At 42.3% G+C, this 12,139-nt stretch overlaps 2 protein-coding genes across 2 annotated transcripts in view; both read right to left on the reverse strand.

Moving 5' to 3' along the window:
- The window catches only part of LOC141770962 (extracellular calcium-sensing receptor-like), a 4,214-nt gene extending 211 nt beyond the window's left edge, over positions 1-4,003 (reverse strand). The window contains exons 1-12 of the mRNA XM_074640814.1: positions 3,753-4,003; positions 3,226-3,422; positions 2,984-3,075; positions 2,670-2,849; positions 2,398-2,586; positions 2,068-2,284; positions 1,772-1,950; positions 1,474-1,683; positions 1,234-1,357; positions 964-1,157; positions 606-887; positions 1-516 (exon numbers count right to left, since the gene is read on the reverse strand). The exon at positions 1-516 is cut by the window's left edge and continues 211 nt beyond it. Of these exons, the coding sequence (XP_074496915.1) occupies positions 94-516; positions 606-887; positions 964-1,157; positions 1,234-1,357; positions 1,474-1,683; positions 1,772-1,950; positions 2,068-2,284; positions 2,398-2,586; positions 2,670-2,849; positions 2,984-3,075; positions 3,226-3,422; positions 3,753-4,003 (2,538 nt within the window). The 3' untranslated portion in view covers positions 1-93. The remainder of the gene's footprint in view (positions 517-605; positions 888-963; positions 1,158-1,233; positions 1,358-1,473; positions 1,684-1,771; positions 1,951-2,067; positions 2,285-2,397; positions 2,587-2,669; positions 2,850-2,983; positions 3,076-3,225; positions 3,423-3,752) is intronic.
- Positions 4,004-7,138: 3,135 nt separating this feature from the next.
- Positions 7,139-11,278, reverse strand: LOC141770963 (extracellular calcium-sensing receptor-like). Its single transcript, XM_074640815.1, has 12 exons — positions 11,028-11,278; positions 10,500-10,696; positions 10,258-10,352; positions 9,944-10,123; positions 9,672-9,860; positions 9,323-9,539; positions 9,027-9,205; positions 8,729-8,938; positions 8,507-8,630; positions 8,234-8,427; positions 7,876-8,157; positions 7,139-7,786 (listed from the first exon to the last, which is right to left on the reverse strand). Exons 1-12 carry the CDS (start codon positions 11,276-11,278, stop codon positions 7,364-7,366), a joined length of 2,541 nt encoding a protein of 846 aa, XP_074496916.1. The 3' UTR covers positions 7,139-7,363.
- Positions 11,279-12,139: the final 861 nt, after the last annotated feature.

Consider the following 12,139-nt stretch of genomic DNA (forward strand, 5'->3'; position numbering starts at 1 on the left):
TAACATATACACATACACATTGCATGATATCGGGCCGTGGCAAGATTGTCTCAAGCAGACGAAGAGAGTCTGCTCACGTTCAAGCCAGAAAGACTACCTGGCCATCAGGTGTTTCTTAGTGTTTTTCTCAGGCCTCAAGAGAATGATGAAACATTTGGGGGCAAAAATGCAGAGCAGTAAACCATAGCTAGAGGCCAGGATTGCAAAAATCTCCACAGCGACAACATATTTCCCAGGAGAGCTAACGTAAGCAGGGACAAAGGCCACCCAGACAGCACAGAATATCAGCATGCTGAAGGTGATCAGTTTGGCCTCGTTGAAATTGTCGGGGAGTTTCCGGGCAAGAAAGGCCAAGAGGAGGCAGGTGCAGGCCAGCAGACCAATGTAACCCAGAACCAGAGAGAAGCCCACCACAGAGGCCATGGCACACTCCAGGGTGACCTTTGAACCTTGAAAACCAAGATCACGTTGAGGCACAGGGGGGCTGAGGGACAGCCATGTGGCACAGATGATAATCTGTATGAAATGTAAAAACATTTAGGTGTTATTTTGTTTTATATCAAGAAATGCTGTTAACTTTTAATCAATAAAAAAAATAGTAACACCTGTATTGATGTAAAGAGGCAGACACTTCCTCTCTGCTGGCCTGGACCAAACCACTTCATCAGGGCTTTAGCACCTGGCCGAGCTGAGCTGAAAACAACAAGAACTACCAAGGTTTTGACCAGGAGGCAGGAAACACAAAGTACAAAGCTGATCCCAAAAGCTGCCTGCTGGAACCGACAAGCCCAGACTGATGGACGACCGATGAATACCAGAGAGCACAGGAAGCAGAGCTTCAGCGACAGGAGAAGCAGGAAGCTCAGTTCTGAATTGTTGGCTCGCACCTTGAGCAAGAAAGACAAGGGGAAGACATTCAAATGCATACAACAAACTCTCTGTTATACTACTCTGAGTTCTTACCATAGGTGTTTGACGGTAGCAGAGAAACACCACAAACACAGCTGTTGTCACCGCGGCACCAGACACAGCTACTGCAGTCAGGGTGATGCCCAAGGTTTCATGAAAGGAAAGGAAGTCCAGCTGGCGAGGGATGCAGGCAGTTTGTTTAGCATTGGACCAAAACTCTGATAGACAACGCTCACAGTGAAGGGAACCTGGGAGAGGAAAAAAGAGGAGAAAGAGAAGGAAAATAAAACACAAAGGTGGAAATTTCAGGACTAATGTCCTCACCAGTTTGATTGCTAATCTCCCCTTCAGCACATGGGATACAGTCAAAGCAGCAGAGAGGTTCTCCTTTCCTATTGGCCTTCCGGGTGCCTGGGGGGCAGCTCTCACTGCACACTGAAACAGGCACCTAAACAACAAGTAAAATAATATTCTCAATGACATAATCATGTGAATAGACACAGGCGTTCATTTCAACAGCAAATGTGTTGGTAGCCTTGAGACAATTTGTTGATCTAACTATACCTGAGTGGATCCTGTGCTCCACTGAATAGCCGACTCATTAAGATGGAGGTCAAACCCGTCCACACGGCCGATCAAAACCAGTTTGAGTGACCCCTCAGGGGTCTTCTGCCAGTTGACAAGGTCGTACTTTGCTGGAATGTCGCCCCCTTGGAAGTAAAACATTTCACCCTGCGGTGTGGTGACGTTCACTTTGTTCAAGTGCTGCAACAGCTGAAATGTTGAAGAGACTGTTGACATCAAAACTTTAATAACTATATGGTGCTTGTGGATAAGATGACTCAGGGATAATTGTGTTTACCTCTTTGGGTTTGATGTGTTTTGGAGAGGAGCAGGTGGATCTGTTGCAGGAGAGAAGACTGTGAAGGGCGTGGGCTGCAGCATAAACAGCTAGGTAGACATTATATGCCACCCTTAGCTGGGAAGTGTCAGTGAAGGGATTCTGCACTCCCTCCAGGGACTCTGTGCCACTGCAGGGTGCTAGAGAAGCTTTCTGAAAGGACTCCTTAGAAGAAGATGAAGAAGAAACATTTGACTGATGGTTAGACCTTGTTTTGAGTTGAGATGAATATAAAGATAGAGGTGCTGCATGTGGACTGCATCCAAACTCCTTTTCCCAGAATTCTCGTAAGAATTCATCATCAGGACGACGAATTGGGTGCAAACTTCTGAGATAATTCTGAAATCCGGGTATTGTTGCACTTCGAATGGCCACACCAAGAACGCCACTTGCCACTTTAGAGATGGCAAGATCTTGGAGAAGATCACCACTGGTGCTCCAAGCCTCACTGGCCAGAAACTGTCTGTCAGTCACCTACAGATTAGACGACACTGATATAAATTACAACAAGAAAAACAGACAAACTATATGTTTTTGTTTAGTGATGAAAACATTAGTCTATACAAACGTCCATGCCAGTTGCTCACATTTCTCTTCGCCAGTTCCAGCAATATTGTCCTTACATCTGTATACCAGCAAAAGATTAGAATCACCCTGGCAGTCGAATCTTGAATTGTGAGGGCTACACGTCTGGCATCACTCACAATAGTTTCTCTTTGGACAGTCTCTATGAATTTCAAACACACCCCTTTCCCCTGAGTCTCTTCCTGAAATGCCTGGAGGTCAAAACAACAAATATGTTCGTACATGTTTTGAGAGTTTTTCAGGCAATTTACAATAAAATAACAAAGACATACACCTGTATCGCAAAATGACCATAATCATTGTTTTCAATCACAGCTCCCATCCAAGTCCAGCGGAAGTGTATGGCCAGTCGTGCCATGGCCCGGGCTTGGTAAATATCACTGGGGATTGTTCTGAAGACGTTAGGAAAATTAAGCCTGTCACTAAGACAGGGGCAGCTTGCAAAGTAGCTGATCTGAGAGAAAGACGTATAAATATAATTTTGACACTGCTTTTACAGCAATAACACCATTTTATTTTTAGTATCAGCCTCTTGCTGTATAAAATAAGGTTAATCAGGTTTATTTCCTATGAGATAGTGAAACTCACAAGTGGCACAGAGAGAGGCCCAAGGATCCTTGACAGAATGATGGTTATTGTTGATGCGGCAGGACCAATGAGTAAAGGAACAGGCTGACCACCTGCTGATAGACATATATTTACATGAGGACAAACTTTTTGTGTTATAATCATATCAGCTGCTGTTTTCATGGACGTATCAAATATTAACTGCATACTAAATCATCAAGTCATACCTGCTGTCTCTCTAGGTCGTTCATCAGTTGTAGAACGAGGCGTAGAGGATGTTAAGTTGCAGCTGTGTGCGTCTCCTCCAACCAGCGACAGTGCAGCTTGCAGAGCCCAGCGGGAACAGCTATCAAGTATACGGTAGCCCAGCTTCACTCCTGGTAGCAGGGTGCTGTTACGATTGATTTCATCCACCGCAAACGTCATACTATATACGTTTTTTAATGACTTTAGATCTAAACTGAGATCACAGGAGAAGAAAGGAACAGTGAATAAAATAAACTAGAAGATCAGTAAAAGATAGTCATCAAAATGTCATATCTTCCAAAATATATGTATTACAGTTAAATCTATTTAAATAATTTTACTATAATTAAAATATACTTACCTCAGATATATACAACTTTAACCTAACCTAACATAAAACATTATGTATTATAAACATTGCATAGCTTTCTAGCTCAACATTTTGTGGAATATTTGTATCTGTATTTAACAGAAACTAATTGTGCTGAACAACATAATAACCACCAGACATTCAACAACACTATATTTTCTGATGAAGTTTTACCCAGTGCATGGTTCATAGTGAGGAAGCTTGGTGAATCCCTGCTGAACAGACGGTGTGTAATACAGATTAAAAAGCCCACCGATAATCACATCTCCATCCTGGGAGAGGCTCTTGTCGCTTGGTGCTCCCCACCGGGAGCACACTATCGCCTGAGCCACCTCCGGCCCCGTCTGTCTGCCCACTACAATGAGAAGCAGCAAGGAGAGGGCCGAGGAGGGCAACCGAGTGTGGAGCCAGGAGAGCCAAGACATGGATAAAACTGTTCTGAACATTTAACACATATAATAGCTGTTATCTGAATGACAGAATATGCATCAATATATGCAGTCTGTGTAAAACACAAGTCACATCAAACCTCCTTCACCGAACCTGACAATAGAGTTCAACAGTTCCTGTTACCAAATACAAATCCCATTAAATTCCACATGTCTAAATGTAACATCATAGCCTCGTGTCTGTTGCCTGCAAAAACAGAGGACACGATAAACAGAAACATGGTTCACTTGATTAAAAAGCTCTCATCACAAGGTAAATTGTTAACTTTGAAAATGGTATCTTAACTAAAACATAATGACCCCCCCACTCTTCACAAGTGAAGTGTTGATGTGAGTATTTATAATAGGTGTAAAGCCTTTTGAAAGGAAGTAAAACTGATGACACACGAGCCAAAATGATTCCTCTCTCTCGAGTGATGGTGGAAAAACAAGTGAATGCTTGCAAGGGATTAGTGTAAATTGTGTGTGTGTGTGTGTGTGTGTGTGTGTGTGTGTGTGTGTGTGTGTGTGTGTGTGTGTGTGTGTGTGTGTTTGTGTGTGCGTGTGTTCTTGTACAGCTATCTTTGTGAGGACCAATTTGAGTTTTCGACCTTCAGAGTCAGGACATATTTGGAAAGTGAGGACATTTTGGCCAGTCCTCACCTTCACACAGACCTTCAAAGGCCTGTTTGAGGGTTCAAACTTGGTTTTAAGGTCCAGGTTAGAATTAGGTTTAGGTTAGTTTAAGGTTAGGTTAAGGGTTGGGCTCAGGCATTTAGTTGTGATGGTTAAGGTTAGGGTAAGGGGCTAGGGAATGCATTATGTCAATGAGTGTCCTCACAAAGAAAGAAGTACACAACTGTGTGTGTGTGTGTGTGCGTGCGTGCGCGCGCGTGTGCGTGCGTGCGCACGCGTGTGTGTGTGCGTGTGCGTGTGTGTGTGTTTGTGTTCTTGTACAGCTATCTTCGTGAGGACCAATTTGAGTTTTAGACCTTCAGAGTGAGGACATTTTTGGAAAGTGAAGACATTTTGGCCAGTCCTCACTTTCACACAGACCTTCAAAGGCCTGTTTGAGGGTTCAAACTTGGTTTTAAGGTCCAGGTTAGAATTAGGTTTAGGTTAGGGTAAAGGTTAGGGTAAGGGTCGTTGTTAGGCATTTAGTTTTGATGGTTAAGGTTAGGGTATGGTGCTAGGGAATGCATTACGTCAATGAGTGTCCTCACAAAGAAAGAAGTACATGACTGTGTGTCTGTGTGTCTGTGTGTGTGTGTGTGTGTGTGTGAGTGCGTGCGTGCGCGTGCGTGTGTGTGTGTGTGTGTGTGTGTGTGGATACAATACTGTATGAAGTCATTCAAATGACCCCAGATAACTGAGATACTCAGGATAAGCAAGTGAAAAGTTTCGGGAAGCTGTTCATCGTTTTTCATAATGAGCTGAAAGTGATCAAACATGAAAGAAATCATCCAACTTTATGTGTCATTTCCTCTTAGATTTATAAGGAATATTGTACTGTGATTGATCCATGCAACTTAAAGGTACAGTGTTTAACATCTCGCCATCTCGCTGTGAGGTTGCAGATTGCAACCTTTCCCATGTGCCAAGCGTGTAGGAAAACTGCGGTGGCTGACGTGAAAATGCAAATGGCCCTATCTAGAGCTCAAGACCAACCGACCAACAGAGATGTCCCGTGTCTTGTTTCCCGGCAGCTGAGTGGAGTGACACTGGTTAACTCCTGAGCGAGTGATGTTATCCACTCCGGCCCAAGCAGGAAAAGTTAACAGTAGTTTGTACGTTCAGGGCTACTGTGGAAACATGGTGGCCGGCTCCGTGAAGAGAGGACCTGCTTCATATATAAACATCTCATTCTAAGGTAACAAAAACACAATGATTTTTATTTCCAGGTAAAATACTTTTTAATATTATATTCCATTTCTGCACATAGATCCCCCTAATTGTTACACACTGACACTAACAAAGTTGGCAGTCTGTTGGAACCAGTATGGGGAATTGTATGCCCAGAGCAACAGGTGTGCTGTTTGTCAGCTCTATTACACTGTAATTTCATGAGCAATTACACCCCATTATGTTAAAGGTGGCATATGGGGAAAGATGAGGCTGTTTGTGACTTACGATGAATGTGTATGTTTTTCTTGCTTCCTTGAACATAAAATTAAAATTGTTTTATTGTATAATGCTGTGATTCCCCTGTCCCTCAAAGTCCTAAATAATTACTTTATGAACATTTTCTTTTCTATGACTACATGGTGGATAATTAATGTATATAATGCCTATGTATACATTGTTTAATCTGAACACATGGACGCACATAGCCTCATTCTAAAAAGATCATCAAGAATTTGCAAGGTTACTGTATATGAACTTTAGGGCAGTTAGACCTACTGTATATTATTTTTAGAGCAAATGCTTCAATTAAAAGTGAAAGCGAGACGTGGCACAGCTGCACAAGCTAATTGCAGATGTACATGAAAACTTCAACAGGGAAGAAACCTTGTTGAGAGTTGAGGAAAGAAACATCAGAGCATCATTTAGTGGTATCATACTTCCATCTAGTGGTCGTTGTTCAGTACATGTACCAAAACAAGTATGTCCATGTTGTCATCAACATATCATTACACATTCAAAGTGATTAGTGTTGCAGTTAGATTAATGGGTAGCAGATTTTATTATTTCTCTCGCTAATATGATTTTGATAGCTGCATCAACTATTGTGATGAGGCATACAGAAGCCCCAATTTTTTAAATAGCAATTATACTTATTTTAACTCTAACCAAGAACATAATGGCATTGGCCCACTGTGAAAGTAATAAATGTATTTACTTCTATTATTTACTTTGAATTAATGCAAGAGTATAACAAAAAAACACAATATGGTACACAGGCTACATCGTCTTTAGTAATGTAATACTTCATCAAAAATGTTGTTTTCTGAGAAACTGGTGGAGTGTTTCATTCATCTGAGGTTCAGTATTTATTCAAAACACAGAAAAGAGAGCAAGCAACCAACCACATTAATGCAAAATACATCAAAATGTATTTCATTGAAATGTGTGTTTGTATTTAACGGTTGATTAATAGTGTTATATTACCATTTAATGATGTCTAAGAACAGCAGAAAATATCTTAGATATCCATTTACCAATGAAAGCCATGATTATGTGTCGCTGCAAGACGTTTGTTGATTTTATACAAGCACGTTAACAATTAACATTATTTAGATGAAAGGAATTGACATAACATATACACATACACATTGCATGATATCAGGCCGTGGCAAGTTGGGGGGCCGATTGTCTCAAGCAGACGAAGAGAGTCTGCTCACGTTCAAGCCAGAAAGACTACCTGGCCATCAGGTGTTTCTTAGTGTTTTTCTCAGGCCTCAAGAGAATGATGAAACATTTGGGGGCAAAAATGCAGAGCAGTAAACCATAGCTAGAGGCCAGGATTGCAAAAATCTCCACAGCGACAACATATTTCCCAGGAGAGCTAACGTAAGCAGGAACAAAGGCCACCCAGACAGCACAGAATATCAGCATGCTGAAGGTGATCAGTTTGGCCTCGTTGAAATTGTCGGGGAGTTTCCGGGCAAGAAAGGCCAAGAGGAGGCAGGTGCAGGCCAGCAGACCAATGTAACCCAGAACCAGAGAGAAGCCCACCACAGAGGCCATGGCACACTCCAGGGTGACCTTTGAACCTTGAAAACCAAGATCACGTTGAGGCACAGGGGGGCTGAGGGACAGCCATGTGGCACAGATGATAATCTGTATGAAATGTAAACACATTTAGGTGTTATTTTGTTTTATGTCAAGAAATGCTGTTAACTTTTAATCAATAAAAAAAATAGTAACACCTGTATTGATGTAAAGAGGCAGACACTTCCTCTCTGCTGGCCTGGACCAAACCACTTCATCAGGGATTCAGCACCGGGCCGAGCTGAGCGGAAAACAACAAGAACTACCAGGGTTTTGACCAGGAGGCAGGAAACACAAAGTACAAAGCTGATCCCAAAAGCTGCCTGCTGGAACCGACAAGCCCAGACTGATGGACGACCGATGAATACCAGAGAGCACAGGAAGCAGAGCTTCAGCGACAGGAGAAGCAGGAAGCTCAGTTCTGAATTGTTGGCTCGCACCTTGAGCAAGAAAGACAAGGGGAAGACATTCAAATGCATTCAACAAACTCTCTGTTATACTACTCTGGGTTCTTACCATAGGTGTTTGACGGTAGCAGAGAAACACCACAAACACAGCTGTTGTCACCGTGGCACCAGACACAGCTACTGCAGTCAGGGTGATGCCCAAGGTTTCATTAAAGGAAAGGAAGTCCAGCTGGCGAGGGATGCAAGCTGTTTGTTTAGCATTGGACCAAAACTCTGATGGACAACGCTCACAGTGAAGGGAACCTGGGAGAGGAAAAAAGAGGAGAAAGGGAAGGATAATAAAACACAGACAAGGTGGAAATTTCAGGAGTAATGTCCTCACCAGTTTGATTGCTAATCTCCCCTTCAGCACATGAGATACAGTCAAAGCAGCAGAGAGGTTCTCCTTTCCTGTTGGCCTTCCGGGTGCCTGGGGGGCAGCTCTCACTGCACACTGAAACAGGCACCTAAACAAGGAAAATAATATTTTCAATGACATAACCATGTGAATAGACACAGGCCTTCATTTCAATAAATTTGTTGGTAGCCTGATTGATCTGACTACCTGAGTGGATCCTGTGCTCCACTGAATAGCCGATTCATTAAGAATGAGGTCAAACCCGTCCACACGGCCGATCAAAACCAGTCTGAGTGACCCCTCAGAGGTCTTCTGCCAGTTGACAAGGTCGTACTTTGCTGGAATATCGCCCCCTTGGAAGTAAAACATTTCACCCTGTGGTGTGGTGACGTTCACTTTGTTCAAGTGCTGCAACAGCTGAAATGTTGAAGAGACTGTTGACATCACAACTTTAAGAACTATATGGAGCTTGTGGATAAGATGACTCAGGGATAATTGTGTTTACCTCTATGGGTTTGATGTGTTTTGGAGAGGAGCAGGTGGATCTGTTGCAGGAGAGAAGACTGTGCAGGGCGTGGGCTGCAGCATAAACAGCTAGGTAGACATTATAAGCCACCCTTAGCTGGGAAGTGTCAGTGAAGGGATTCTGCACTCCCTCCAGGGACTCTGTGCCGCTGCAGGGTGCTAGAGAAGCTTTCTGAAAGGACTCCTTAGCAGAAGATGAAGAAGAAACATTTAACTGATTGTAAGACCTTTTTTTCAGCGGAGATGAATATAAAGAGAGAGGTGCTGCATGTGGACTGCATCCAAACTCCTTTTCCCAGAATTCTTTTAAGAATTCATCATCAGGACGACGAATTGGGTGCAAACTTCGGAGATAATTTTGAAATCCGGGTATTGTTGCACTTCGAATGGCCACACCAAGAACGCCAGTTGCCACTTTATAGATGGCAAGATCTTGGAGAAGATCACCACTGGTGCTCCAAGCCTCACTGGCCAGAAACTGTCTGTCAGTCACCTACAGATTAGATGACACTGAAATAAATTACAATAAAAAAAACGGATGACAATTTGTTTTTATGAATTAAATTATCTTTTTGTTTAGTGATGAAAACATTAGTCTATACTAATACCCATGCCAGTTGCTCACATTTCTCTTGGCCAGTTCCAGCAATATTGTCCTTGCATCAGTATACCAGCAAAAGATCAGAATCACCCTGGCAGTCGAAGCTTGAATTGTGAGGGCTACACGTCTGGCATCACTCACAATAGTTTCTCTGTGGACAGTCTCTATGAATTCCAAACACACCCCTTTCCCCTGAGTCTTTTCCTGAAATGCCTGCAGGTCAAAAGAACAAATATGTTCGAACATGTTTTGAGAGTTTTTCAGGCAATTTACAGTAAAATAACAAAGACATACACCTGTATTGCCAAATGACCATAATCATTGTTTATAATCACAGCTCCCATCCATGTCCAGCGGAAGTGTATGGCCAGTCGTGCCATGGCCTGGGCTTGGTAAATATCACTGGGGATTGTTCTGAAGAAGTTAGGAAACTTAAGCCTGTCACTAAGACAGGGGCAGCTTGCAAAGTAGCTGATCTGGGAAAAAGACGTATAAATATTATTTTGACACTGCCTTTACAGCAATCATACCATTTTATTTTTAGTGTCATTCTCTTGAAGCATTAAAAAAGGTTAGTCAGGTTTATTTCCTATAAGGTAATGAAACTCACAAGTGGCACAGAGAGAGGCCCAAGGATCCTTGACAGAATTATGGTTATTGTTGACGAGGCAGCACCAATGAGTAAAGGAACAGGCTGACCACCTGCTGATAGACATATAATTACATGATGACAAACTTTTTGGGCTATAATCATATCAGCTTTTGTTTTCATGGATATATCAAATATTAACTGCATACTAAATCATCAAATCATACCTGCTGTCTTTCCAGGTTGTTCATCAGTTGTAGAACGAGGCATAGAGGATGTTAAGTTGCAGCTGTGTGTGTCTCCTCCGACCAGCGACAGTGCAACTTGCAGAGCCCAGTTGAAGCAGCTATCAAGTATACGGTAGCCCAGCTTCACTCCTGGTAGCAGGGTGCTGTTACCATTGATTTCATCCACCGCAAACGTCATACTATATACGTTTTTTAATGACTCTAGATCTAAACTGAGATCACAGGAGAAGAAAGGAACAATGAATAAAATAAACTAGAAGATCAGTAAAAGATAGTGATCAAAAATATCATATATACCAACATAAATGTATTACAGCAAAATATATTTAAATAATTCTACTATAATTAAAATATGCCTACCTCAGATATATACAACTTTAACGTAACCTATCATAAAACATTATGTATTATAAACATTGCACAACTTTCTAGCTCAACATTTTTTAGAATATTTTTATCTGTATTTAACAGAAACATATTGTTCTGAACAACATAATAACCACCAGACATTCAACAACAATACATGTTGTGTTCACGTTTTACCCAGTGCATGGTTCATAGTGAGGAAGCTTGGTGAATCCCTGCTGAAGAGCCGGTGTGTAATACAGATTAAAAAGTCCACCGATAATCACATCTCCATCCTGGGAGAGGCTCTTGTCGCTTGGTGCTCCCCACCGGGAGCAAACTATCGCCTGAGCCAGCTCCGGCTCTTTCTGTCTGCCCACTACAATGAGAAGCAGCAGGGAGAGAGCCGAGGAGGGCAACCGAGTGTGGAGCCAGGAGAGCCAAGACATGGATGCAGCTGCTCTGAACATTTAACACATATAATAGCTGTTATCTGAATGACAGAATATGCATCAATATATGCAGTCTGTGTAAAACACAAGTCACATCAAACCTGCTTCACTGAACCTGACAATAGAGTTCAACAGTTGCTGTTACCAAATACAAATCCCATTAAATTCCACATGTCTAAATGTAACATGACAGCCTCGTGTCTGTTGCCTGCAAAAACAGAGGACATGATAAACAGAAACATGGTACATTTGATTAAAAAGCTCCCATCAAAATGTACATTGTTAACTTTGAAAATGGTATCTTAACAAAACATAACCGACCCCCCCACTCTGCACAAGTGAAGTGCTGATGTGAGTATTTATAATAGGTGTAAAGCCTTTTGAAAGGAAGTAAAACTGATGACACACGAGCCAAAATTGTTCCTCTCTTGAGTGATGGTGGAAAAACAAGTGAATGCTTGCAAGTGATTAGTGTGTGTGTGTGTGTGTGTGTGTGTGTGTGTGTGTGTGTGTGTGTGTGTGTGTGTTCTTGTACAGCTATCTTCGTGAGGACCAATTTGAGTTTTAGACCTTCAGAGTGAGGACATTTTTGGAAAGTGAGGACATTTTGGCCAGTCCTCACCTTCACACAGACCTTCAAAGGCCTGTTTGAGGGTTCAAACTTGGTTTTAAGTTCCAGGTTACAAGTAGGTTGAGGTTAGGGTTAAGGTTAGGTTAAGGGTTGGGCTCAGGCATTTAGTTGTGATGGTTAAGGTTAGGGTAAGGGGCTAGGGAATGCATTATGTCAATGAGTGTCCTCACAAAGAAAGAAGTACACAACTGTGTGTGTGTGTGTGTGTGTGTGCGTGTGCGTGTGTG

This window comes from Sebastes fasciatus, chromosome 7 (assembly GCF_043250625.1).
Source record: "Sebastes fasciatus isolate fSebFas1 chromosome 7, fSebFas1.pri, whole genome shotgun sequence".
NCBI lineage: Eukaryota > Metazoa > Chordata > Actinopteri > Perciformes > Sebastidae > Sebastes > Sebastes fasciatus.

What these genes read in the sequence shown, in the direction of transcription:
- LOC141770963 (XM_074640815.1), bottom strand. Translation starts at nt 11,278, where the DNA reads ATGTCTTGGCTCTCCTGGCTCCACACTCGGTTGCCCTCCTCGGCTCTC. An exon ending in CTTAACATCCTCTATGCCTC is followed by an intron (nt 10,353 to 10,499) that starts GTTCTACAACTG and finishes TATGTCTATCAG; the next exon opens with CAGGTGGTCAGCCTGTTCCT. An exon ending in GGAGCACAGGATCCACTCAG is followed by an intron (nt 8,631 to 8,728) that starts GTAGTCAGATCA and finishes TTCCTTGTTTAG; the next exon opens with GTGCCTGTTTCAGTGTGCAG.